We start from the raw sequence: 25,786 nt of genomic DNA, 5'->3' as shown, positions 1-25,786 counted from the left end.
ACTCTACGCTTACTGTCATAATATATCCTGGCATCAACCAGGCCCGAGAACTGCCGCACCTGCGGTGTTGGTCAGGTATACAGAACCTGAGCACCCTCAAAGTCGCATTCGTTAAGTGAATGACACTCGGCTGTGTGATCCCAGCCTTCCCATAGGAACCATAGCACTTCCACTCTGGGTAGGAGCCGACCGTAGCCCGAAAAACCCACATGACCCTGATGGGATTCGAACCCACGACCTCCCGGCCCACAGCCCGATGCGCTAACCACTGCGCTACGGGGGCCGGTGACAAGTCGGGATTAACTCCACTGCACTATGCCTGTCGTGGACAATGCTTGGAGACAGTGCAACTGCTCGTTGAGAAAGGAGGCCTTGTAAATGCTGTGGACCGTGAAGGAATTACTCCTCTACACACAGCATGTAAACAGGGTGACAAAGAAATCGCTGAGCTTCTGATCCTGCACAATGCACATGTTGATGCGAAGACTTCTGTCGGCTTCACGCCTCTGCATCATACTTGTTTCCAAGGAAACACGGACATCGCACAGCTTCTATTGAAGTCCGGGGCTGACATCAATACGACATCAGGTGGAGGTGACACTCCACTCAACCTGGCATGCGCACAGGGCAACACAGACACTGTGAGACGACTCGTTGCCAACAGAGCAGACGTCAACGTGACAAACACTGACAACGACACGCCTCCACACGGCGCATGTGATAGGAGTAACGCAGACATCGTGCGACTCCTCCTCAACCAAGGGGCTGATGTCAGCGTTCAGAACAAAGATGGCCACACTGCTCTACACGTTGCATGCCGGTGTGGTTATACAGACTTCGTAAGTTTGCTACTTGGATACAAGGACACTGTCAGCAAGAGTGATGACGAAGGTAAAAGCCCTTCCACCGTGATGTGTGAACCACAGGCAAAGGTTGACATCAACATAAAGGACAACGAGGGTAGGACTGCTCTACACTGGGCGTGTGATGCTGGTCACACAGAGACTGTACGTCTACTTCTGCAACAGGACAACATCGACGTTAACGCAGGAAGTGGTGTCTGGTGGTCCCCATTACTACTGGCCTGCATGATGGGTAAAACAGACATCGCTCAGCTTTTTCTGCTCCACGACGCTGATGTCAACATTTCTGGTGCACTTGGTCTGACACCCCTGCACTGGGCTTGTGTGTATGGTCATCTTGACGTCGTTCATCTCCTCCTGCGGCACGGTGCAGACGTGAACATTCCTGGCCCATTTGGTATGACAGCCCTGTACTCTGCCTGTGAGGATTACCACCATAAGATCGTTCATCTCCTGCTGCAGCACGGTGCGAACGTGAACAATTCGGACGGGGACGGCGAGACAGTCCTGTTGCGGGCCTGTGCACACGGTCACCAGAACATCGTTCAATACGTCTTGCAGCACAACGCCGATATGAACAAGGACAGGAGTGTGTTGTTTTCTGCACTGAATGCGGCACAAAGGAAGGGTCACAGAGAAATCGTGCAGCTGCTCCAGCAGTACCTGTCTCCCAGTCATCCTGACGGTGTTCCCCGGCAGCCGTCACTACAACTATCAGCACAGTGAGGAGGGATCTCAACAGGAAACTTGTGACCAGAATAAACCCAGGACTGTTTGAAGAGACGCTGAATTCACGACAGCCTGCTTTATGTTTTTATGAACACATAGTGTGTGCAGGCAGACTGATCACCCTGCGCGCGCAGTGTGTGTGTGTGTGTGTGTGTGTGTGTGTGTGTGTGTGTGTGTGTGTGTGTGTGTGTGTGTGTGTGTGTGTGTTTGTGAGCTTCCCCTCTCCAAAACACAGGCTATTGATGCTGTGCAATTATCATTAGCTGTATCATGTGTATATGTCATGAACTTCCATACGCATTGTTGGAAGGGGGAGGAGGCAGGGTGGACGATTACTCTGTTTACTTTCGTTTTTTGCCTCCGTTTAACAATGTTTATTGACTGGGTACACACATTTCTTTTCCCACCTTTCATTGTCACATCTAAACTAGTGAAGGTTTTTGCAGTATATCACATTTGATATTGTTTCTGTAAAACCTTGTGTGCTTTCAACTTTGCCTCCGATAAAAGTGACCAAAGTCAAGGTCAAGAGAAGAGTGATAACTGCACACTCTTGGTTGTGTTAAAATAAAGAAAGACGTTTACGAATGAACAAGTGATGAGAATTGCTGTGGTTACTCCCCTTGTGCTCTTATATTGTTCATTGTTTATGAGCACTGGCAAGTTTAGATAAAGTGTTGATATCGGTGTGAGAGGGAGACGCACTGTGCTACTCTCTTTGGGTTTGATCAGCCGTACTGTGAGAGAAATTACAGGTATCTCCCAGCAACGATCCCTCTCCTCTCCGTCATTACCAGCGCAGTTAAATACTTTACAGACAGCACGATGTTACAGTGGATGAAGACTGTTTGTGAGAAAAGTTGACATATTTGTGTGTGTGTTTTTTTCAACTTGTTTTTACTTCTTTTTTTTTAAGTTGACAGTTGAATGTTGATGATTAGTCTTGAATACTGCCATTCTTATTGTCCTATTTTAAAAACGTGAATTGAAAATATCACTGTCATGCTTAATATCTGATTCTGTGTTTGATTTTTTTCTTTCTTTTTTTCATTATCAAGATGCATCATTTTTGAATACTGTCATTCTAGTTGTCCTACTTTAAAAACGTGAATTGAAAATATCACTGTCATGCTTAATATCTGATTCTGTGTTTGATTTTTTTCTTTCTTTTTTTCATTATCAAGATGCATCATTTTTACAAAATGTGGTGACGTTACCGTATGTTTAATACAGGCTTCTTATTCGTGTACACATTTAGACGCGTTGTTGTTGTCGTTGTCGTTGACGCTGTTCTTGTTCATATTTAGGTACTCACTTTTATTTTACAATGTGTCCATTGATAAGGAGATCGTTATGATAAAATCAAGCTTTGAAATGAGCAACGTTGTTCATGTTACCGCATGGTTGCTTTGGGCTGATCGTTTTCAATGCTCTTCGCACAACACGAAACTTCAGTCTTATTCCTTTTCCTTCTCCGAATAAAAAAAAATCTATTAAATGTTGGTTTGTAGTGAACCTGTAAAAACCATGGCCCTTTTTTCATATTAAATCTTCGAAAGTATGCAAACCTCCCTGCCCCGTTACATTCAGAACATATAATCCGTTCATTAAGATATTGACCAACACTAGAATCATGTCTTAACCCTTCGCCATAGGCTTGTTGTTTAGAAGTTAAAAAGAATAATCTAACAAATCAGCCTTAACCCTTCACCATAGGCTTGTTGTTTAGAAGTTAAAAAGAATAATCTAACAAATCAGCCTTAACCCTTCACCATAGGCTTGTTGTGTAGAAGTTAAAAAGAATAATCTAACAAATCAGCCTTAACCCTTCACCACAGGCTTGTTGTTTAGAAGTTAAAAAGAATAATCTAACAAATCAGCCTTAACCCTTCGCCATAGGCTTGTTGTTTAGAAGTTAAAAAGAATAATCTAACAAATCAGCCTTAACCCTTCACCACAGGCTTGTTGTGTAGAAGTTAAAAAGAATAATCTAACAAATCAGCCTTAACCCTTCACCTTAGGCTTGTTGTTTAGAAGTTAAAAAGAATAATCTAACAAATCAGCCTTAACCCTTCACCATAGGCTTGTTGTTTAGAAGTTAAAAAGAATAATCTAACAAATCAGCCTTAAACCGGGACACGTCTACTTGTGTTTATCCCTTTTTAACTTTGTCTTTTGAATATGCCGAACATCGTGTTTATTTCGGTCATGTTCTGTCAGAACTCGCCAATTCAAGCATTATGTTCGAGTATGGATCCTTAATGCAAATAGGTGTACACATACAGAACGAAATCATAATTGTATAAAGTTTTGTTTAAGCCATCAATGTAATTTATACTACACATAAGAACAAAGTGTGACCTAGCCGGACGGCCGGACACTACTCTTTCCTAAGACTCCTGATTACTCAGCGGAGCCAAAACTTGAAGCGAACATATTATGCTTATTTGTATAGTGAGTTTAATCACTGAATAAAATCCCGCAGTGGGGCACTGCGGTTAAGAAATTAAAGGCCCCTCCTGTTTTTGGAACCGCAGGAGCTTTCTAGTTTGCTGTTAGGTAGATTTTTGGTTCCTCTTTCCTGTCATGCTCTCTTTTTCTTCATGAATTCTTTTCTTTTTTCTGCCTTAATCTTGCTCATTCACCTGTATTTTTTCCAAAAATCTCTTCTCTTGCCGCTTGTCTCGCGATTCATGTATAGTTTAATCTGTTAGTGTTCTGATGTAAGTCCAGCAGTAGATAGGTTAAGCCTATTTTAACATACTGGAAACTGGTAATCTTCCAGTAGGTATTAATTTAGTTTTACTAAAGCCTGCTGGGACACAAGTAATGGGTTAGTGCATTTGTAAACAGGAATCGCTTGACAAGTGGCCCCCTTCATCCCCCCCTTCCTCGTCCTGATATGGCTCTGCGTAGTCGGCTGGACGTTAAGCAAAAAATAAACAAACAAACAAACACTGAATAAAAAGATCATTAATATCTGCGAAGTGGTTTTGTTAGTACGTGTAGATTGACAAAAAGATTGTGATGTCTGTGGATGTGGCAGCGGGGGTTGTCATCCGGTGTGTGTGTGTGTGTGTGTGTGTGTGTGTGTGTGTGTTTGTGTGTGTGTGTGTGCGTGTGTGTGTGCGTGTTTGTGTGTGTGCATGTGTGTGTGTTTGTGTGTGTGTGTGTTTGTGTGTGTGTGTATGTATGTGTGTGTGTGTGTGTGTGTGTGCTTGTGTGTGTGTGTGTGTGTGCTAGCGCACGGTGCGTGCGTTAGTGTGTCTCAGTGAGTCTGTTCGTATGCGTGTTGTCGTTTTTCTTTCCAAACACGCTCTGTTCATAGTTATCACGTTACAAACCAGTGAGCATACGCCAGCAGATCATTCAGCACCAGCCCTTCAGTCAACACAAGGACAGTGCAATCATATCAATACTCTATACCCAAGCCGACCAATGATTCAATCGGGAATTTCCAGTGACACACAATCTACTAAACATTCAATCAGTGTAACATTTGGTTCGGTTGACGCTTTGACCAAGCTTTTATGACACGGAAAATATTTTGTAACAATTCGTTCTTTACCTCAAGTTGGAATAAAACCACCTAAACTTCAGTGTAATTACCCATCAGCCACCACTAGCACTTCTCCTCCCTCCCCACCCCCACTTCACTGGGACGCCACAGCCAAGGGGAATCCCCTCGAAAGAAGAGCTGGCGGTTCCTTATCGCGGAAGAAACGAGTGCATTACATTTCTCACGCGGATCTCAAACTCTAAATACTGTTGCTTTTAATATAGCAATTTACTGCATGGCTATCATCAAACATAAGCATCAAAGAACCCAATGTTTGTGCATTCGAATCTTCACCCAGTATTCCTACGCCAGGTAACCAACAACAAACGACGCCATGTTTGTGTACGGTGTCGTTTCCTGATCACTGCATCACAGTGATAGATCGCCCATCTTCACCCATCAACATCATTTTCTCTTCTGTCAAGATGTCTGTGTTTGCACCATGAAAGCGGTAAGTGTGACTTTCAGACAATGACAATCTGCATCGTCTTCCCTTGCTCACAGTAAGACTGCATTGTGCAAGTGTTGTAGAAAATCACCTTGGCTTTAACGTTTCTTAACTTTTTGTGCGAAGCTTATTCACTGGATTTTACCCAAAATGTTGTCAAATATTATGTGTAAAATGAAATAGATATTTCTGAAAACTCCAGCGGAGACTTGTTGCGGGAAATATTTCCACAACTGGGGTGTCAAACAGTGTCACGGTCCTATAGCAAACAACTTGACCTACGTCGTGCCTACCCTTATTTTTAGGATGACATATTTTCATGTAGTCCGTTATTCATATGTACAATCTGGATTTTTATCTGCAAACCCATCTCCCTTTCTCACAACCTTCTTTTCCCAAAGAGACATCAAACGAATTATTCTTACCAATTCATCTGAAAATTTAACCAGAAGAAATAAAGGGTATGCGCTGGTAAACGGCCTAGGCCCTTTCATGGTCAGAATTGTTTCTAGAAACGTTTCTACGCTTGTGAAAATACTGCATTGTTGGCACAAGACTTTCCTACCTTTTACTTTGCCTTGGTGATAAAGAAAATGTTGGATGTTTCAGCAAACGTGTGGAAAAATGCAGTAGCCTGATTTGATTTGTGCGTCCTTTTACGTGTTTATTCTTTTTCATTTGTAGTTCACGCTTTCTTTACTCAGTGACCTGCATACATCAGAACCTCATAAAATTCCAGAATACACTTTATTTTAGTGGTAAGCAAATAATATTTTCCTTCAGAATAAACCCTTATGACAGTTTACACATAACGCCAAAATACAGAATTCAGCCAATACATAAAACATCAAACACAGCCCCCCAAAAGCTTACTTTACCGAACACTAGTAAACAGTGAAACACAGCCCCCCAAAAGCTTACTTTACCGAACACTAGTAAACAGTGAAACACAGCCCCCCAAAAAGCTTACTTTACCGAACACTAGTAAACAGTGAAACACAGCCCCCCAAAAAGCTTACTTTACCGAACACTAGTAAACAGTGAAACACAGCCCCCCAAAAAGCTTACTTTACCGAACACTAGTAAACAGTGAAACACAGCCCCCCAAAAAGCTTACTTTACCGAACACTAGTAAACAGTGAAACACAGCCCCCCAAAAAGCTTACTTTACCGAACACTAGTAAACAGTGTGTGCTCTTCACACCTATCACCATTTTCAGCTTTATTTTTGTATTATCAAATTTTTCTTGGATATCCTGGCAAACAAGATTTATTTTTTTTCTCTTGAGTATTTGTTAACAGCACTGACAAGAAACTATGTCCATTATACGAAACAATGGTCAGTTTGAAACCCTTCACGTCAATTCAATAAAGGCAAAAACAGCATATAAGCTTATATCACGACTGTACTCAACTTGTGTTATAGTGGGAGTTAAAAATAGCCCAGCAGAGGGAATAGTTTGGCTACCAACAGTTGCAGCCAGCACACTGTTAAGCTCGCTTGTCAGTTATACCCAACTGCTTCCGCGCTACACTGGGAGATTGGCCTTCTCAGTGCATAGCACTGAGAGAGCTACTAGCTGCTGCGTTATTTCTGCAGTGGGGAAAGGATGGGTGCTAAAAATAGCCTGCAGTTAGAGTAGCAGAAATGAATCCCTTTGAACAGCCGTGATATTTATGTATCAGTTCTACACTGTAACCATCAACAACAAAAACAGTCGATCCTCCAGCAAACCTGAAAGCCATGTTCACTGTTGCAGTAAACCTTCCTGGTCTGTCACCGACACTGGTGACAAAATGGAAACTCCCGGAGAGGAGCATCCCTCTTCTCACGACACCATTCCACACACTGTGCCACACCCTCCCGATGGTATCGCCAGCCCTACCAACAGTGCTGAGGACTTTACACAGCCTCCAGTCGACCTCTCTCAGGCTTCTGACCACAACACTCCACGAGACACGGTGCAGCACCATGACTATGATCACTCTACCGTGCCAAAACAACTGGCTCAGCCCATGGACGTGGAAGTGTCGTTTCCTCAGGACATGATGGAAGCCTGTGTTGCAGGAGCGGTGGCACCAGGCTACACAACCAACTCCAGTAAGTACTGCAACACTCTACCGTACACTCTGAGCTACTAGGCGCCTTATGCTGCCTCTCAATACATCCGTCTAGAAGACAAAAATGTTTCATCAACCTACATTGCTTACATTCCGAAAAAACACCACGCTGATGCTTATGTCGCTGTTCTTGTTAGTGGTGATGGTGGTGTTGTCGATGGGTTGGTTATTGGTGACAAAAAAGCCAAGCATGTTTGCTGAAAACATCTACATATATCATCGTCTTCCTTTCGTTCTTTGGAAACTGTCGTTTTCAGCTCATGCGTAATGTGAATTTAGCATGGTCATCATTATCCAAGTAGAAACAAACTCAAACGCACAACAACATAATGCATTGGCATTCGCTAATTCCTTTCAGACGAAGCACCGGTACACATTTACAAGCAGTCCAAGTGTCAGACCAACATTGCTGAGACCATCAACAGCTCGAACACCTTCAAGATCGACCAGGTCCACAACCAGGTCCACAACCAGGTCCACAACCACAACCTGGTCCACAACGAAGTCCACAGCCACAACCGGGTTCACATTGGGCAGCATGTGCACCAACCCCACATTACCTACAACATATCTCACGCTTATATAAGTGGAGATCAAGAGATTCCCTTCCAAGCTGTCACAGGTACTGTGGGGCATGATAGAACTTATTTTGTCTACAGATGGTTTTATAGTTGAGCATTGTGCAAAGTTCATAAGATTGTCATGGTTGTTTACATGTAGAAGTGAGAAGAAAAAGAGGTAAAACATTATTGACCTACTCGCCCACCCAAAGACACCCCCTCCCCCCTCCCTCACTATCCCCCGTTTTTTTTCATCCAGTCAAACTTGTAACTACTTGCAGTACTAATCCGCAGACCGGCACGGTTGGCCTAGTGGTAACCCCGGCCGGGTCATACCTAAGACTTTAAAATTGGCAATCTAGTGGCAGCTCCGCCTGGCGTCTGGCATTATGGGGTTAGTGCTAGGACTGGTTGGTCCGGTGTCAGAATAATGTGACTGGGTGAGACATGAAGCCTGTGCTGCGACTTCTGTCTTGTGTGTGGCGCACATTATATGTCAAAGCAGCACCGCCCCAATATGGCCCTTCAAACAAACAAACAAACAAACCTAACCCGCAGGAATATACAATTTTAAAACGACTAAAGTCAGATTATTCTACCTGTTTTCTCTTTCCATCATCACCCATTTTACTGATGTGTTTTCTAATTGCACTATCAATGCAGCTGGCTTTCATTGTGAAATGTGTTTTTAAGGTGTCACGGAACATGGAGCACTGTCCAGTGAAGACGACGAGGCAGTTGACAACATTATCAACACAGACAGCTTCAGAAGGGCGCTGCACATCCTGACAACAGGGGAACGTCTGCTGTTACTGTCAGCACACCCAGGTCTTACCAGACAGTCTTTTCTCGCCGCTCTACGCCGTCACTACCGTGAGAAGGGCTACACAGTGTATGATCTCAGCTGTGTCAGTGACTGGGATAAGAAGGGGCCTGTAGAGAGGGGGAGTCTTGTGATCTTTGACTGTGCCTTTGGGGATGTCCGCCTTGACAAGGAACAGTACCACAGGTTCTATAAGCACAGTTTGTACAGCATCAATAGTCTGACCACCAAGCTTGTCTTTGTTGTCTATCCTCACGTGTTGCTGGAGCTTGTACGGTATGATCGTGCCTCTGTCCGTCCTCTGCTGAGCAGTATGGGAGTCGTAGAACTAGAGCAGGATGACACGTTGTCGACCCAACCATATGCGGATCTCTTTCTGCGCATGCTGTATGACCAAAAGCACGGGCAGATAATTGGAGCCTTGCTTGGGCTAACAATGAAAGGTCAGGGTAGTTTCGTAGCTTACCCAGCAGAGGTTGTGTACCAGCTGAAAAGTCTTGGTTTTCCGAAGTTCTCCGCGACTCAACTCGAAGAGTATTGTAGTCTCTTCAAAGGTTCACTTCTGGCAACGAGCGACAGCATGTTCATCAACAGAGTCCTGTATGACGCCGCTGGTCTTGCCCTTGGTCAGTCTTACCTGGAAACAGTACTGCTGCAAGTTTGTGACGTCAAGTTCCTCGTACAGCACGTGCGCACACAGCATACTGTCACAGACCCGTCTGTCATTTTGATATCTCAACCAGACAATGGTCGTCTGATGATACAAAGGATGGTGGAAGAGTTGGAAAGAGGCAAACTACCAGAAATGGTTCAACACCCTTGTCTTCACAGCCCAGAGTTTCTACAAGAACTTGAGGCGTCCTGCGGAGAGGATCAGCTACAACTTGTTCTCAACGCGAATGACTCTGAGCACAGTCTGCCGCTTCTCTACTGGTCAGTGTGGGGACCCAGCAAACACCTCACGGAATGGTGTCTGTGCAAAATGATGGAAACAGGCAACGACCGTGCGCCTCAAAACATGATCCGTGCAGCTTTCCTAACAGCTCTGGTGAATACAGTAAGAACCACAGTTTGTGGAATGGTGTCGCATTTTCGGGACGGCCTCGCTTGTATCTTCCATTTGGATTTGAAAGAGAAATTGCACATGCCACTCCCCCCAGCAAGGCAAAGGTATATGCTGGAGCTGAACTCACTCTGCAACAACATTATTGAGAAAGTCAAACAGCGTTGCTTCTGTTATCTTGATAATACGCCCATGCTTATTCCATACCAGATTTTCACTGCAGAGGTGATAGGTGACACCATTTACGTCTCCCTGCCACGCCAGCACGCCTACCTGGCATTTCGACTCCTGACTGACCAGCATGTCGACGAGCAAGACGGAGAAGGCAACACCGTCCTGCACCTTGCAGCAGAAGCAGGGCTCCTTGAGGTGATCAAGCTGGCAGTCACAAGTGGGGCGTCACTCACTGTGAAGAACAAGGCAGGGCTGACACCACCCCAGCTGGCAGAAAGAAGACTCGGGCAAAAGGAGGATGTGAGAGACACTTGGCAGAGATGTGATCAGCCTATTTTTGATGCATGCAGAGCAGGTAATAGTAATTCCGTCAAAGAACTCCTCTGTTACAGCACCACTGTTGACACAAAAGGCAAAACAGGCTTCACTCTTCTACACGTTGCAGCTAAATACGGCCATGCTGAAATCGCATTCCTTCTGACTGACCTGAATGCGAACCTCGGTGCCACTGACATGCTGGGGGAAACTCCACTCCACCATGCATGCATCGGAAGATGCCTGGAGACAGTCACGCTGCTCGTTCAGCATGGGAGTGATGTTAATGCCCAGGATCTTTACCAAATGACACCGCTTCACGATGCATGTGCACAAAATGACAAAGACTCTGCCGAAGTCTTGCTGCACCACAATGCCGATGTCAACCTCCGTAATAGCAACGGCCACACCCCCCTTCACCTTGCCTGCTTGAACAGTCACTGGGACACTGCTGAAGTTCTTCTTCAATACTTCGCTGACATCAATGGTTCACTCCATGAAGATGATCCGTTCACGCTGTTGCATCACGCGATTGCCGTTGGAGACACAGCACTTGCGGAGTTCCTTCTCTTGCACAATGCACTTATTGACGAAAAAAATGCAACAGGTTTCTCTCCTTTGCATCTCGCTTGTCAAGGAAAACACACAGACATTGCACAGCTGCTCCTGAAGCACGGAGCCAACGTCAACAGAAAGACACGCAGAGGCATCGCCCCGCTACACTATGCGTGCATGGCGGGTTGCACAGACATCGTGCAAATGCTTGTCAGCAACAGAGCCAATGTTGACGTCAAGACAAATAAGATGGTCACCCCTCTCCACTATGCGTGCATCAGAGGTAACACTGACATCGTGAGTCTACTTGCAAGCAACAACGCCAATGTCAACGTGAAATCAAGGTCAGGGCTCGCACCTCTCCACTATGCGAGTATGAGAGGTCACCCTAACATCATGGGTCTACTTGTGAGTCTCAACTCCAATGTCAATGTGAAGACAAGGTCAGGCCTCACGCCTCTCTACTATGCGTGCAAGGGAAATAAAGCAAACATCGCCCGTCTCCTCGTCGCCAACAGAGCAGACGTCAACGTGACAAACACTGACAACGACACGCTGCTACACTATGCATGTTGTGAGAATAATGCAGACATCGTGCGACTCCTCCTCAATCACGGGGCTGATGTCAACAATCAGAACACAGATGGTGAAACTGCTCTACATGTTGCATGCCAGGGTGCGGATACGGACATCGTACGTTTATTGCTTGGATGCAAGGACACTGTCAGCGTGAGTGATGACGAAGGTAAACGCCCTTCCACCGCGCTGTGTGAACCACCGGCAAAGGTTAACATCAACATGAAGGACAACCAGGGTGTGACTGCTCTATACAAGGCGTGTGAAGCTCGTAACACAGCGACTGTACGTCTACTTCTGCAACAGGACGACATCGATGTCAACGCAGCAGGTGATGGCTGCTGGTCCCCATTACGAGTGGCCTGCACGCTTGGTAAAACAGACATCGCTCAGCTTCTTCTGCTACACAACGCTGATGTCAACATGTCTGGCTCACTTGGTCTGACACCCCTGCACTGTGTCTGTGTGTCTGGTCATCGTGACGTCGTTCATCTCCTCCTGCGGCACGGTGCAGACGTGAACATTTCTGACTCAGTTGATAGGACAGCCCTGCAGTTTGCTTGTGAGGATAACCGCAACAACATCCCTCATCTCCTGCTGCAGCACGGTGCGAACGTGAACATTTCCGACGGGGACGGCGAGACAATCCTGTTGCGGGCCTGTACACTCGGTCACCAAGACATCGTTCAATACGTCTTGGAGGACAACTCCGATATGAACAAGGAAGCATGTGTGTTGTATGATGCACTGCAAACAGCACAATGGAACGGTCACAGAGAAATCGTGCAGCTGCTCCAGCAGTTCATGTCTCCCAGTCATCCTGACAGTGTTCCCCAGCAGCCGTCACTACAACTATCAGCACAGTGAGGAGGGATCTCAACAGGAAACTTGTGACCAGAATAAACCCAGGACTGTTTGAAGAGACGCTGAATTCACGACAGCCTGCTTTATGTTTTTTTACACATAGTGCGTGCAGACAGACTGATCACCCTGTGCGCGCAGTGTGTGAGTGTGTGTGTGTGTGTGTGTGTGTGTGTGTGTGTGTGTGTGTGTGTGTGTGTGTGTGTGTGCTTGAGCTTCCCCTCCCAAAACCACAAGCTATTGATGCTGTGCAATTATTATTAGCTGTATCATGTGTGTATGTCATGAAGTTCCATACGCATTGTTGGAAGTGAGGGGGGGGGGGGGGAGGAGGCAGAGGGGACGATTACTCTGTTTACTTTCCGTTTTTTGCCTCTGTTTCACAATGTTTATTGACTGGGTACACACATTTCTTTTCCCACCTTACATTGACCAATCTGACCTGGTAAAGGTTTTTGCAGTGTATAACATTTCATTGTTTTTATATTGTTTCTGTAAAACCTTGTGTGTTTTCAACTTTGCCTCTGATAAAAGTGACCAAAGTCAAGGTCAAACGAAGAGTTACAACTGCACACTCTGGTGTGTGGTTCAAATAAGGGGAGACATTTACACGTGAACAAGTGATAAGAATTGCTGGGGTTACTCCCCTTGTCCTTATATGTTGTTCATTCAGTTTTGTTTTGATTTGTTTGTTTCGGGGAAGTTGTTTTGTTGTTGAAGTAGGCTGTTCTCGCATTTAGTCTAAAAGCGCTTATTATACATAAACCACATGGCAATATCGGTGTATTGTTTATTGAGTTCTGTGTTTGATCAAGGTAAATATTGTCTTGAATTTAATTTTCAAACTTTATCATCTTTTTCTATGTATCCACGTTATTTTGTGTATAACTTTTAATGTGTACATCTTCAGACGCGTTGTTTTTGTTATCTTGTTGCACGTGTTCACATTATGAATGACTCGAGGCTTTGCACAGAGTCACTGGACTTTTACAGTTCTATGTGATCATTCGGTTATCTATTTCATAGTTAATTTCTTGAAAGAGTAGATGGCCTGTTTCTTTCCTGTATTCACAAGAGTATTGTTCTTAAAGTGAACATGTTATATGAATTTGTATTCTCGGATAAATGTCTGCACAAAAATAAAAACAATGCGGTTCCGTTAGTAGATTGATAAAAAGGTTGTGATGTTTGTGGATGTGGCGATGGAGGTTGTCATCGTGTTTCATTTAAATAATATATTTCTTTCATGGTTAACTGGTTTAAAGAGATGGTCGTTATTCACAAGGATTTTATTCCAATTGCGATGTTAAAATTATTTGTATACTCTGCTTAATCACTAATTAAACAGATCAACAAATACTGCGATGTTATTTCGTTAGTTGATTGACAAAAAGGTTGTGATGTCTGAGGCGATGGTAGTTGTGATGGTGTGTGTGTGTGGGAGGGGGTGAGTGAGTGAGTGTGTGTGTGTGTGTATGTGTGTGTGTGTGTGTGTGTGTGTGTGTGTGTGTGTGTGTGTGTGTTTGTGTGTGTGTGTGTGTGTGTGTGTGTGTGTGTGTGTAGAGCGATTCAGAGTAAACTACTGGACCGATCTTTATGACATTTTTCATGAGAGTTCCTGGGTTCTCCAGACGTTTTTTTCATTTTTTCGATAAATGTCTTTGATGACGTCATATCCGGCATTTTGTAAAAGTTGAGGCGGCACTGTCACACCCTCATTTTTCAATAAAATTGATTGAAATTTTGGCCAAGCAATCTTCGACAAAGGCCGGACTTTGTTATTGCATTTCAGCTTGGAGGCTTAAAAATTAATAATGACTTCGGTCATTAAAAATCTGAAAATTGTAATTAAAATTATTTTTTTTATAAAACGATCTAAAATTACATTTATCGTATTTTTCATCATTTTCTGATTCAAAAAAATATAAATATGTTATATTCGAATTAAAAACAATCTCTGAAAATTAAAAAATATAAAAATTATGATTAAAATTAAATTTCCGAAATCGATTTAAAGGTCCTTGTCTACATCTTTATACCGAAATCGCCATTTGACCATTAAAATGCAGAGTTTATTATCTACAAATATCAACAATACACCCCCTTTCGATCAGGAAAGACGAAACCAGTGTAGCCGTTTGAAAATTCATTGTAGTATTCCAGCGTAGTACTCATAGTAGGATATCCTTATTTGGAAAATGCCAAGCGCAAAACTCCTCTCAAATCCCGTGCATTTCGTGCGTTTAAAAAAAAGCGTGGACAGCGCTCCAGTGTCAAACTGTTGCTGCACTTGTTTGGGCGTGGCTATAAGCATAGTGACATGAATTTGATTGGTCAGTATTTTTAGGCAAAGCACATGTTCTCAGCAAACCGAAAACAAAATATTGGAAGCGTGAGTCACGCTACCCAAAAATAAAATCTTTTTTTACATATATTTTTTTTTCTATAACTTTTTTCCCCATGGTTCATTCATCATCTGACATAACTTTTTAGCGAAATCTAACCATAAGATTATTGAAAAAAAGCAAAAATGTAGACTACCACCTTTAAAAACAATTTCATCTTATTCCTTGTCCGTTCCTGATTCCAAAAACATATAGATATGATATGGTTTGATTAAAAACACGTTCAGAAAGATATAAAAAAGCGTGCTATCCTCCTCAGCGCAACCGCTACCGCGCTTTTCTGGATTGTTGATTTCACTGCCTTTGCCACGAGCGGTGGACAGACGATGCTACGAGTGTACGGTCTTGCGGAAAAAATGCAATGCGTTCAGTTTCATTCTGTGAGTTCGACTGAGCTTGCCTAAATGTTGTATTTTCGCCTTACGCGACTTGTACATAAAAATGAAAACAATTTTCTACATCATGGATATCAGATATTCAATGAAGTGTTCATTATTTTCTTCTTTTCACAGTTCTTATATCACACTACAACATAGCCAATGAGAACACACCAGCAAATAATGACCAGCTACCAGCTAGCCTTAGTATTAACTAAAGGAAAGTTTAAGAAAATCAATGTTCAATACCAAAGCCGACACATGATTCAATCGGGAATTTCCAATGGCACACATTCTACTCATCATTGAATCAGTGTCGAATTTGGTTCGTTTGACACTTTTTCTAAGTTTTTAAGAAGTAGAAACAATACAAATAATAATGTGAGGTAAGGAAATCTTGGAATTAAAAAAAGATCAAACAATGTCAGTGCAATTACCCAATTACCACCACAGACACATTTCCTCCCTCCCACCCCAACATTGGCAAGGCCAAGGCCAAAGGGAATCCCCCGAAAGTAAAGCTGCCAGTCTTTGTTCAAGTAGAAAATAGTGCTTGGGTTTTTCTTACGCAAATCTAAAAAAAAAAAAATCCGAAATGTTTCTTTCCATTTGACTTAAAATGCGCGCCTATGACATTGGAAATAAATGAGCGTCGATCTTTAGGCAACAACACTAGTGTTTGTTCCTTAGAATCTTCACCCAGTATTCATACGCCAGGCTTGCAGAAACACACGACGCCATGTTTTGTGTACGGTATCGTTTCCTGATCACTGCATTACAGTGATAGATCGCCCATCTTCACCCATCAACATCATTTTCTTCTCTGTCAAGATGTCTGTGTTTGCACCATGAAAGCGGTAAGTGAGACTTTCAGGCAACGCCAATCTTCATCGCCTTTCACTGCGCGCAGTAAGAAGTAAGACTGTACTGTGGAAGTGCTGTAGAATATGCAATGGCTGAGCAATTTATTTCTAAACATTTTTCATTTGATATTGCTAAAAACTGTGTCTGTCAACACATTTCTAATAACTTCACTCGGATGTGTATCGCTGCAGGAACTGTTTCTACAATTCGCAAGGTGTTACATAGTGCCACAGTCCGATCAATAGGGAAGAACCTACGTCATACCCACCCATATTTTAGGCATGATGACATTGTCATGCAGTCTGTTGTTTATTTATATATACAATCTGGAACTCCATCTGCTCACTTTCTCACAACCTTGTTTTACCTTTAGACACACCAAATGATTCAGTCTTGCCAGTTAGTGTGAAATGAAAATGAAAATGCAGCGGGGAAGAATTAAAAAGTATGCGTTGGAAAACGGCCTAGGCCCTTCATTGTCCGAACTATTTTCACAACCTGTTCAACGTTTATGAAATTACTGCATTGTCAACAAAAGACTGACCTACTTTTTCCTCAGCCTTGTGTAATGCAGAAAAGGTTGGAGAATAACCTCCAGTGACTGCTGCATGGCCTGATTTTATGTCTGTGTCCTTTTACATGTTTATTCTTTTTCTTTACGCAGTTTCACGCTTTCTTTACCCAGTGACTTGCACACATCAGAATCGTTCTGGATACCCGAGTTCAATGGCTGTTAGTGGTGACCAAATAATTGTGTCCTTCAAAATAAAACCTCTTGCCTTAAAACAACTTAATGCCACGTACTTTACAGAACTCAGTAAAAACATAACAGATAAAACACACAACAACAAAATCGAACATTATCAAACAGTGTGTGCACCTCAATCATATATCACCTCGTCAGTTTGATTTTGTATTATCATTGTTTTCTTGGATTTCCTGGGAAACAGGTTTTCTTTTCTCTCGAGATTCTGTTCACAACACTGACAAGAGACTATCTCTATTATACGAAATAATTTTCAAATTAAAACCCATCACTTCTATTCAATAGAGGACTATCCAAAAAGTCATGTTTAATGTTACAGTAAACCTCGCTTGTCTGTCACCGACACTGGTGACAAAATGGAAACTCCCGGAGAGAAGGAAACCTCTTTTCACGACACCATTCCACACACTGTGCCACACCCACCCGATGGTATCGCCAGCCCTACCAACAGTGCTGAGGACTTTACACAGCCTCCAGTCGACCTCTCTCTGGCTTCTGACCACAACACTCCACGAGGCACGGTGCAGCACCATGACTATCATCACTCTACCGTGCCAACACAACTGGCTCAGCCCATGGACGTGGAAGCGTCGTTCCCTCAGGACATGATGGAAGCCAGTGTTGCAGGAGCGGTGGCATCAGGCTACACACTCAACTCCAGTACGTGCTGCAACAGTGTAGATAGTCCTCCTGTTGCTCACATACATCATCGAGACATTACTTTCTTTATGAAAGTTTCCATAGTTTCCTTTTGTGCATTATTACAAAGTGATAGAACTACCCCAGACTACACACAATATACTACTACTACTACTTATAACGAGGATACTTATTTAACGCAAATCCTAAAATGGTTAAAGCAAATGAATAAATGGCAACAGCTTCCATGTGGCTAACCTTAGAGAAAATATGTGCCGAACGGGTGACGGTGATCGATGCTTACATGCATACAGTGATGGGGTTGAAAAGTCATGTCCTGGTCAATATTTGTGTGTTGTTCCTTTCCTGTGTGTGTGTGTGTGTGTGTGTCTGTGTGTGTGTGTGTGTGGGGGGGGGCAGTGTGTGTGTGTGTGTGAGAGTGTGTTTGTGTTCTCTCTCTCTCTCTCTCTCTCTCTCTCTCTCTCTCTCTAAAACAAACATCGCTTTGTAAACGACTCCTGAATGTTGTTAACGTCAAAACGATCAGCCTCGTGTCCTGAGTTCTCATGCATTTCTCGTTCATTCTCTGCTTTTCAGATCAACAGCAGCTGGAAATCCACAATCACTCAGAGGGCCCCACCAACATCGCTGATACCATCAACAGTTCCAACTACATCAAGAATTTTCACAACCAGGTTCACAATGACAACCAGGTTCACAATGACAACCAGGTTCACAATGACAACCGGGTTCTCAACCAGGTCAACGAGCATCACGTGTATCAGCACAGACCTCGCATTACTAATAATGTGTTCTATGCTGTCACTGCTGGAGAACAACGTAACCCTTTGCTGGCCCTGACAGGTAACTGAGGAAATATTTCATTATCTAACATCAAACACAGTACGGTTATATCACATCTGTTACATTGAAAACTAGCGATAGCAAGTGATGGTTGGACATGTCTGTTATTAGAGCTCTATGTTTACAGACACATTTTTTAAATGGTAAATACCTGAATTATTTAAAAGAAATATAAGGCTATGTCTCTATTTAACAAAATCGATCACGAAGATGAAAGCATTATCCCAGTAATGTTTATCTGCGAGTGGGTAAATTTAAAAAAAAATTGATTTCACGCACCTCTAGTAATAAAGTTCGAAAATATCATTTTAAATGAACTTTACCTGCTGTAATCTAGAGGGTTACCCTGTCTTTTTCACTCATCTGAATTTAAAATTCAATCTGGCAGTCTTCGTTCCTTTCGTTATCTTTTCGAATTCTGCACTAGAAATGCAAGACGTTATTCGCTGTGCTCGTTAATGTTACAAGGTGGCATGGATCATGGAGCTCTGAGCAGTGAAGAAGACGAGGCAGTTGACAACATTATCAACACAGACAGCTTCAGAAGGGCGCTGGACATCCTGACAGCAGGGGAACGTCTGCTATTCCTGTCAGCACACCCAGGTCTTACCAGACAGTCTTTTCTCTCCGCTCTACGCCGTCAGTACCGTAAGAAGGGCTACACAGTGTATGATCTCAGCTGTGTCAGTGACTGGGATAAGAAGGGGCCTGTAGATAGGGGGAGTCTTGTGATCTTTGACTCTGCCTTTGGGTATGTCCGCCTAGACACAAAACAATACCAACGTTTCTATAAACACAGTTTGTACAGCATCGACGGGAAGACCACCAAACTTGTCTTTGTTGTGTATCCCCACGTGTTTCTTGAACTCCAGCAGTACGACCCTGCCTCTGACAGACCCGTGCTGGACAGTATGGAGGTGGTGGAGCTTGGACAAGATCCTCGTCCTTCTGTCAAACCTTACGTAGATCTCTTCATGCGCATGCTCCGTGACCCGGACCATCAAAACACCATGGGAGCCCTTCTGAGTCTAACCCTGCAGGGTCAAGGTCATTTCCTTCACGCTCCAAGCGAGGTTGTTTCAAACCTAAAACGCCTCGGCTTTTGCAAACTTTATCCAGTTCACCTTGAAGAGTATGCTAGCCTTTACAAAGGATCAATTCTGGCATACTGCAATAAAGGATTCATCAACAGAGTCCTGTATGACGCCGCCGGTCTTGCCCTTGGTCGATCTTACCTGGAAAGAGTACTGCTGCAAGTTTGTGACGTCAAGTTCCTCGTGCAGCACGTGCGCACACAGCCCACGGTCACAGACCCGTCTGTCATTTTGATATCTCAACCAGACAATGGTCGTCTGATGATACAAAGGATGGTGGAAGAGTTGGAAAGAGGCAAACTACCAGAAATGGTTCAACACCCTTGTCTTCACAGCCCACAGTTTCTGCAAGAACTTGAGGCGTTCTGTGGAGAGGATCAGCTACAACTTGTTCTCGACACGAATGACTCTGAGCACAGTCTGTCGCTTCTCTACTGGTCAGTGTGGGGACCCAGCACACACCTCACGGAATGGTGTCTGAGAACAATGGCACAGCAACACAGACACAGAGACAACAATGTGCCCCAACACATGCTCCATGCGGCTTTTGTAGCTGCTTTGTTAAGTAAAGCTCACAATACAGAAGCTTTTGGAGCTCTATTATGGTTTCGAGATGAACTCGCTCAAATGCCTCGTTCAGCCTCCACAGAGAAGTTGCACCTCCCGCTTCCTCCGGTATGGCAACGACACACGGATGAGCTGAACACAGTCTGTGACAACATCTCCCAAAACATCAGGCAAGTTCCTCTCTGTCAACTTGGCGACCGGCCTATAGAAACTGCAAACCAACCATTCGTCGTCGATTTAGTGGATGACGTCATATATCTCTCACTGCCGCATAAAGGTGCGTACCTCTCGTTTCGACTCCTGACTGATCAACAGGAGGACGAACAAGACAGAGAGGGAAACACCTTGCTCCACCTGGCGGCAGAAGCAGGACACCTCGAGGTGATCAAAATGGCGGTCAGCAGTGGAGCCTCATTGACGGTGCAAAACGAGGCAGGGAAGACACCGCCACAGCTGGCAAAACAGCGACTTGACCAACATAACTACGAAACAGCATCTAAGCAGAAATGGACACGTTTCATGTTTGCTGCTTGCAAAGAAGGTGACGTCACAACTGTCAAAGAATGTCTCTGTTACCATGCCACCGTTGACAGCAAAGACGAGAAGGGCTTGACTCCGCTGCACATTGCGTCTAAACACGATCATGCTGATATCGCTTCTCTTCTAGCGGACCTGGATGCGAACCTTAACGCCACGGACAAGTCGGGATTAACTCCACTGCACTATGCCTGTCGTGGACAATGCTTGGAGACAGTGCAACTACTCGTTGAGAGAGGAGGCCTTGTGAATGCTGTGGACCGTAAAGGAACTACTCCTCTACACACAGTATGTAGACATGGTGTCAAAGAAGTCGCTGAGCTTCTGATCCTGCACAATGCACATGTTGATGCGAAGACTTCTATCGGCTGGACGCCTCTGCACCTAGCTTGTGACAAAGGACAGAAAGACATCGCACAACTATTGTTACAGTTTGGGGCTGACATCAATACAACAACAAGAAAAGGTTACACTCCGCTGCACCTGGCATGCGCACCGGGCAACACAGACATTGTGAGACTACTCGTCGCCAACAGAGCAGACGTCAACGTGACAAAAAGTGACAACGACACGCCGCTACACTTTGCATGTCTTGAGAATAACACAGACATCGTGCGACTGCTACTCAACCACGGGGCTGATGTCAACGTTCAGAACAAACATGGTGAAACTGCTCTACATGTTGCATGCCAGCGTGGTAATACAGACGTCGTACGTTTGCTGCTTGGATGCAAGGACACTGTCAGCGTGAGTGATGACGAAGGTAAACGCCCTTCCACCGTGCTGTGTGAACCACCGGCAAAGGTTGACATCAACATGAAGGACAAAGAGGGTGTGACTGCTCTATACTGGGCGTGTGAAGCTGGTGACACAGAGACCGTACGTCTACTTTTGCAACAGGACATCGACGTCAACGCAGCAACTGATGGCTGCAGGTCCCCATTACACGTGGCCAGCGACCTTGGTAAAACAGACATCGTTCAGCTTCTTCTGCTACACAACGCTGATGTCAACATGTCTGTTGCACTTGGTCTGACACCCCTGCACTTTGCCTGTATGCGTGGTCATCTTGACGTCGTCCATCTCCTCCTGCGGCACGGTGCAGACGTGAACATTCCTGGCCCATTTGGTATGACAGCCCTGTACTCTGCCTGTGAGGATTACCACCATAAGATCGTTCATCTCCTGCTGCAGCACGGTGCGAACGTGAACAATTCGGACGGGGACGGCGAGACAGTCCTATTGCAGGCCTGTACACACGGTCACCAGGACATCGTTCAATACGTCTTGCAGCACAACGCCGATATGAACAAAGAAAAGAGTGTGTGGTATACTGCACTGAATGCGGCACAAAGTCAGGGTCACAGAGAAATCGTGCAGCTGCTCCAGCGGTTCATGTCTCCCAGTCATCCTGACAGTGTTCTCCAGCAGCCGTCACTACAACTATCAGCACAGTGAGGAGGGGTCTCAACAGGAAACTTGTGACCACAATAAACCCAGGACTGTTTGAAGAGACGCTGCATCCACGACAGCCTGCTTTATGTTTTTTTGACACATAGTGTGTGCAGGCAGACTCATCACCCTGCGCGCGCACGTGTGTGTGTGTGTGTGTGTGTGTGTGTGTGTGTGTGTGTGTGTGTGTGTGTGTGAGCTTCCCCTCCCCAAAGCACAGGCTATTGATGCTGTGCAATTATCATTAGCTGTATCGTGTGTATATGTCATGAACTTCCACACGCATTGTTGGAAGGGGTGAGGAGGCAGGGTGGACGATTACTCTGTTTACTTTCGTTTTTTGCCTCCGTTTAACAATGTTTATTGACTGGGTACACACATTTCTTTTCCCACCTTACATTGACACATCTGACCTGGTGAAGGTTTTGGCAGTGTATCACATTTCATTGTTTTTATATTGTTTCTGTAAAACCTTGTGTGCTTTCAACTTTGCCTCCGATAAAAGTGACCAAAGTCAAGGTCAAGAGAAGAGTGATAACTGCACACTCTTGGTTGTGTTAAAATAAAGAAAGACGTTTACGAATGAACAAGTGATGAGAATTGCTGTGGTTACTCCCCTTGTGCTCTTATATTGTTCATTGTGTATGAGCACTGGCAAGTTTAGATAAAGTGTTGATATCGGTGTGAGAGGTAGACGCACTGTGCTACTCTCTTTGGGTTTGATCAGCCGTACTGTGAGAGAAATGACAGGTATCTCCCAGCAACGATCCCTCTCCTCTCCGTCATTACCAGCGCAGTTAAATACTTTACAGACAGCACGATGTTAAAGTGGATGAAGACTGTTTGTGAGAAAAGTTGACATATTTGTGTGTGTGTTTTTTTCAACTTGTTTTTACTTCTTTTTTTTTAAGTTGACAGTTGAATGTTGATGATTAGTCTTGAATACTGCCATTCTTATTGTCCTATTTTAAAAACGTGAATTGAAAATATCACTGTCGACTGATTCTGTGTTTGATTTTTTTCTTTCTTTTTTTCATTATCAAGATGCATCATTTTTACAAAATGTGGTGACGTTACCGTATGTTTAATACAGGCTTCTTATTCGTGTACACATTTAGACGCGTTGTTGTTGTCGTTGTTGGCGCTGTTCTTGTTCATATTTAGGTACTCACTTTTATTTTACAATGTGTCCATTGATAAGGAGATCGTTATGATAAAATCAAGCTTTGAAATGAGCAACGTTGTTCATGTTACCGCATGGTTGCTTTGGGCTGATCGTTTTCAATGCTCTTCGCACAACACGAAACTTCAGTCTTATTCCTTTTCCTTCTCCGAATAAAAAAAAATCTATTAAATGTTGGTTTGTAGTGAACCTGTAAAAACCATGGCCCTTTTTTCATATTAAATCTTCGAAAGTATGCAAACCTCCCTGCCCCGTTACATTCAGAACATATAATCCGTTCATTAAGATATTGACCAACACTAGAGTCATGTCTTAACCCTTCGCCATAGGCTTGTTGTTTAGAAGTTAAAAAGAATAATCTAACAAATCAGCCTTAAACCGGAGCACGTCTACTTGTGTTTATCCCTTTTTAACTTTGTCTTTTGAATATGCCGAACATCGTGTTTATTTCGGTCATGTTCTGTCAGGACTCGCCAATTCAAGCATTATGTTCGAGTATGGATCCTCAATGCAAATAGGTGTACACATACAAAACGACATCATAATTGTATAAAGTTTTGTTTGAGCCATCAATGTAATTTCATACTACACATAAGAACAAAGTGTGACCTAGCCGGACGGCCGGACACTACTCTTTCCTAAGACTCCTGATTACTCAGCGGAGCCAAAACTTGAAGCGAACATATTATGCTTATTTGTATAGTGAGTTTAATCACTGAATAAAAAGATCATTAATATCTGCGAAGTGGTTTTGTTAGTACGTGTAGATTGACAAAAAGATTGTGATGTCTGTGGATGTGGCAGCGGGGGTTGTCATCCGGTGTGTGTGTGTGTGTGTGTGTGTGTGTGTGTGTGTGTGTGTGTGTGTCAGTGTGTGTGTGTGTGTGTGTGTGTGTGTGTGTGTGTGTGTTTGTGTGTGTGTGTGTTTGTGTGTGTGTGTGTGTGCTAGCGTGCGTGTCTGCGTCTGTTTGTATGTGTGTTGTCGTTCTCAGTCTTTCCAAACACGCTCTGTTCATAATTATCACGTTACAAACCAGGGAGCATACGCCAGCAGATCATGCAGCACCAGCCCTTCAGTCAACACAAGGACAGTGCAATCCTATCAATACTCTATACCCAAGCCGACCAATTATTCAAACGGGAATTCCCAGTGGCACACAATCTACTAAACATTCAATCAGTGTAACATTTGGCTCGGTTGACGCTTTGACCAAGCTTTTATGACACGGAAAATAGTTTTTTACAATTCGTTCTTTACCTCAAGTTGGAATAAAACAAAATAAACTTCAGTGTAATTACCCATCAGCCACCACTAGCACTTCTCCTCCCTCCCCACCCCCACTTCACTGGGACGCCACAGCCAAGGGGAATCCCCTCGAAAGAAGAGCTGGCGGTTCCTTATCGCGGAAGAAACGAGTGCATTACATTTCTCACGCGGATCTCAAACTCTAAATACTGTTGCTTTTAATATAGCAATTTACTGCATGGCTATCATCAAACATAAGCATCAAAGATGACTCTTTACGCAAAGAACCCAATGTTTGTGCATTCGAATCTTCACCCAGTATTCCTACGCCAGGTAACAAACAACAAACGACGCCATCTTTGTGAACGGTGTCGTTTCCTGATCCTTGCATCACAGTGATAGATCGCCCATCTTCACCCATCAACATTATTTTCTCTTCTGTCAAGATGTCTGTGTTTGCACCATGAAAGCGGTAAGTGTGACTTTCAGACAATGACAATCTGCATCGTCTTCCCTTGCTCACAGTTAGACTGCATTGTGCAAGTGTTGTAGAAAATCACCTTGGCTTTAACGTTTCTTCACTTTTTGGGCGAAGCTTATTCACTGGATTTTACCAAAAACTTTGTCAAATATTATGTGTAAAGTGAAATAGATATTTCTGGAAACTCCAGCGGAGACTTGTTGCGGGAAATGTTTCCACAACTGGGAAGGTGTCAAACAGTGTCACGGTCCTATAGCAAAGAACTTGACCTACGTCGTAGGCCTACCTGCCCTTATTTTTAGGATGACATATTTTCATGTAGTCCGTTATTTATATGTACAATCTGGATTTGTATCTGCAAACCCATCTCCCTTTCTCACAACCTTTTTTGTACCCAAAGAGACATCAAACGGATTATTCTTACCAATTCATCTGAAAATTTAACCAGAAGAAATAAAGGGTATGCGCTGGTAAACGGCCTAGGCCCTTTCATGGTCAGAATTGTTTCTAGAAACGTTTCTACGCTTGTGAAAATACTGCATTGTTGGCACAAGACTTACCTACCTTTTACTTTCCCTTGGTGATAAAGAAAATGTTGGATGTTTCAGCAAACGTGTGGAAAAATGCAGTAGCCTGATTTGATTTGTGCGTCCTTTTACGTGTT

General features: G+C 43.8%; 4 protein-coding genes across 4 annotated transcripts in view; all 4 read left to right on the top strand.

Moving 5' to 3' along the window:
* The window catches only part of LOC138948526 (uncharacterized), a 76,612-nt gene extending 73,336 nt beyond the window's left edge, over positions 1-3,276 (top strand). Inside the window, exon 5 of the mRNA XM_070320078.1 lies at positions 1,727-3,276. The gene's annotated coding sequence lies outside the window, so the exon portion shown is untranslated. The remainder of the gene's footprint in view (positions 1-1,726) is intronic.
* The window catches only part of LOC138948525 (uncharacterized), an 82,238-nt gene that overhangs the window by 31,804 nt on the left and 24,648 nt on the right, over positions 1-25,786 (top strand). Inside the window, exons 4-5 of the mRNA XM_070320076.1 lie at positions 18,394-18,562; positions 19,031-22,217. Of these exons, the coding sequence (XP_070176177.1) occupies positions 18,394-18,562; positions 19,031-22,217 (3,356 nt within the window). The remainder of the gene's footprint in view (positions 1-18,393; positions 18,563-19,030; positions 22,218-25,786) is intronic.
* LOC138948542 (ankyrin-3-like) lies at positions 210-3,276 on the top strand. The gene has a single exon (XM_070320100.1). It carries the CDS (start codon positions 210-212, stop codon positions 1,587-1,589), a length of 1,380 nt encoding a protein of 459 aa, XP_070176201.1. The 3' UTR covers positions 1,590-3,276.
* Positions 5,468-25,786, top strand: part of LOC138948530 (serine/threonine-protein phosphatase 6 regulatory ankyrin repeat subunit C-like) — a 32,585-nt gene continuing 12,266 nt past the window's right edge. Inside the window, exons 1-4 of the mRNA XM_070320082.1 lie at positions 5,468-5,602; positions 7,360-7,700; positions 8,079-8,342; positions 8,974-13,357. Coding sequence (XP_070176183.1) covers positions 7,397-7,700; positions 8,079-8,342; positions 8,974-12,653 — 4,248 coding nt within the window. The 5' untranslated portion in view covers positions 5,468-5,602; positions 7,360-7,396 and the 3' untranslated portion in view covers positions 12,654-13,357. The remainder of the gene's footprint in view (positions 5,603-7,359; positions 7,701-8,078; positions 8,343-8,973; positions 13,358-25,786) is intronic.

This window comes from Littorina saxatilis, linkage group LG15 (genome assembly GCF_037325665.1).
Source record: "Littorina saxatilis isolate snail1 linkage group LG15, US_GU_Lsax_2.0, whole genome shotgun sequence".
Lineage (NCBI taxonomy): Eukaryota > Metazoa > Mollusca > Gastropoda > Littorinimorpha > Littorinidae > Littorina > Littorina saxatilis.
The sequence above is the reverse complement of the archived record's forward strand: the minus strand, read 5'-3'. Positions and strand labels throughout refer to the sequence as shown.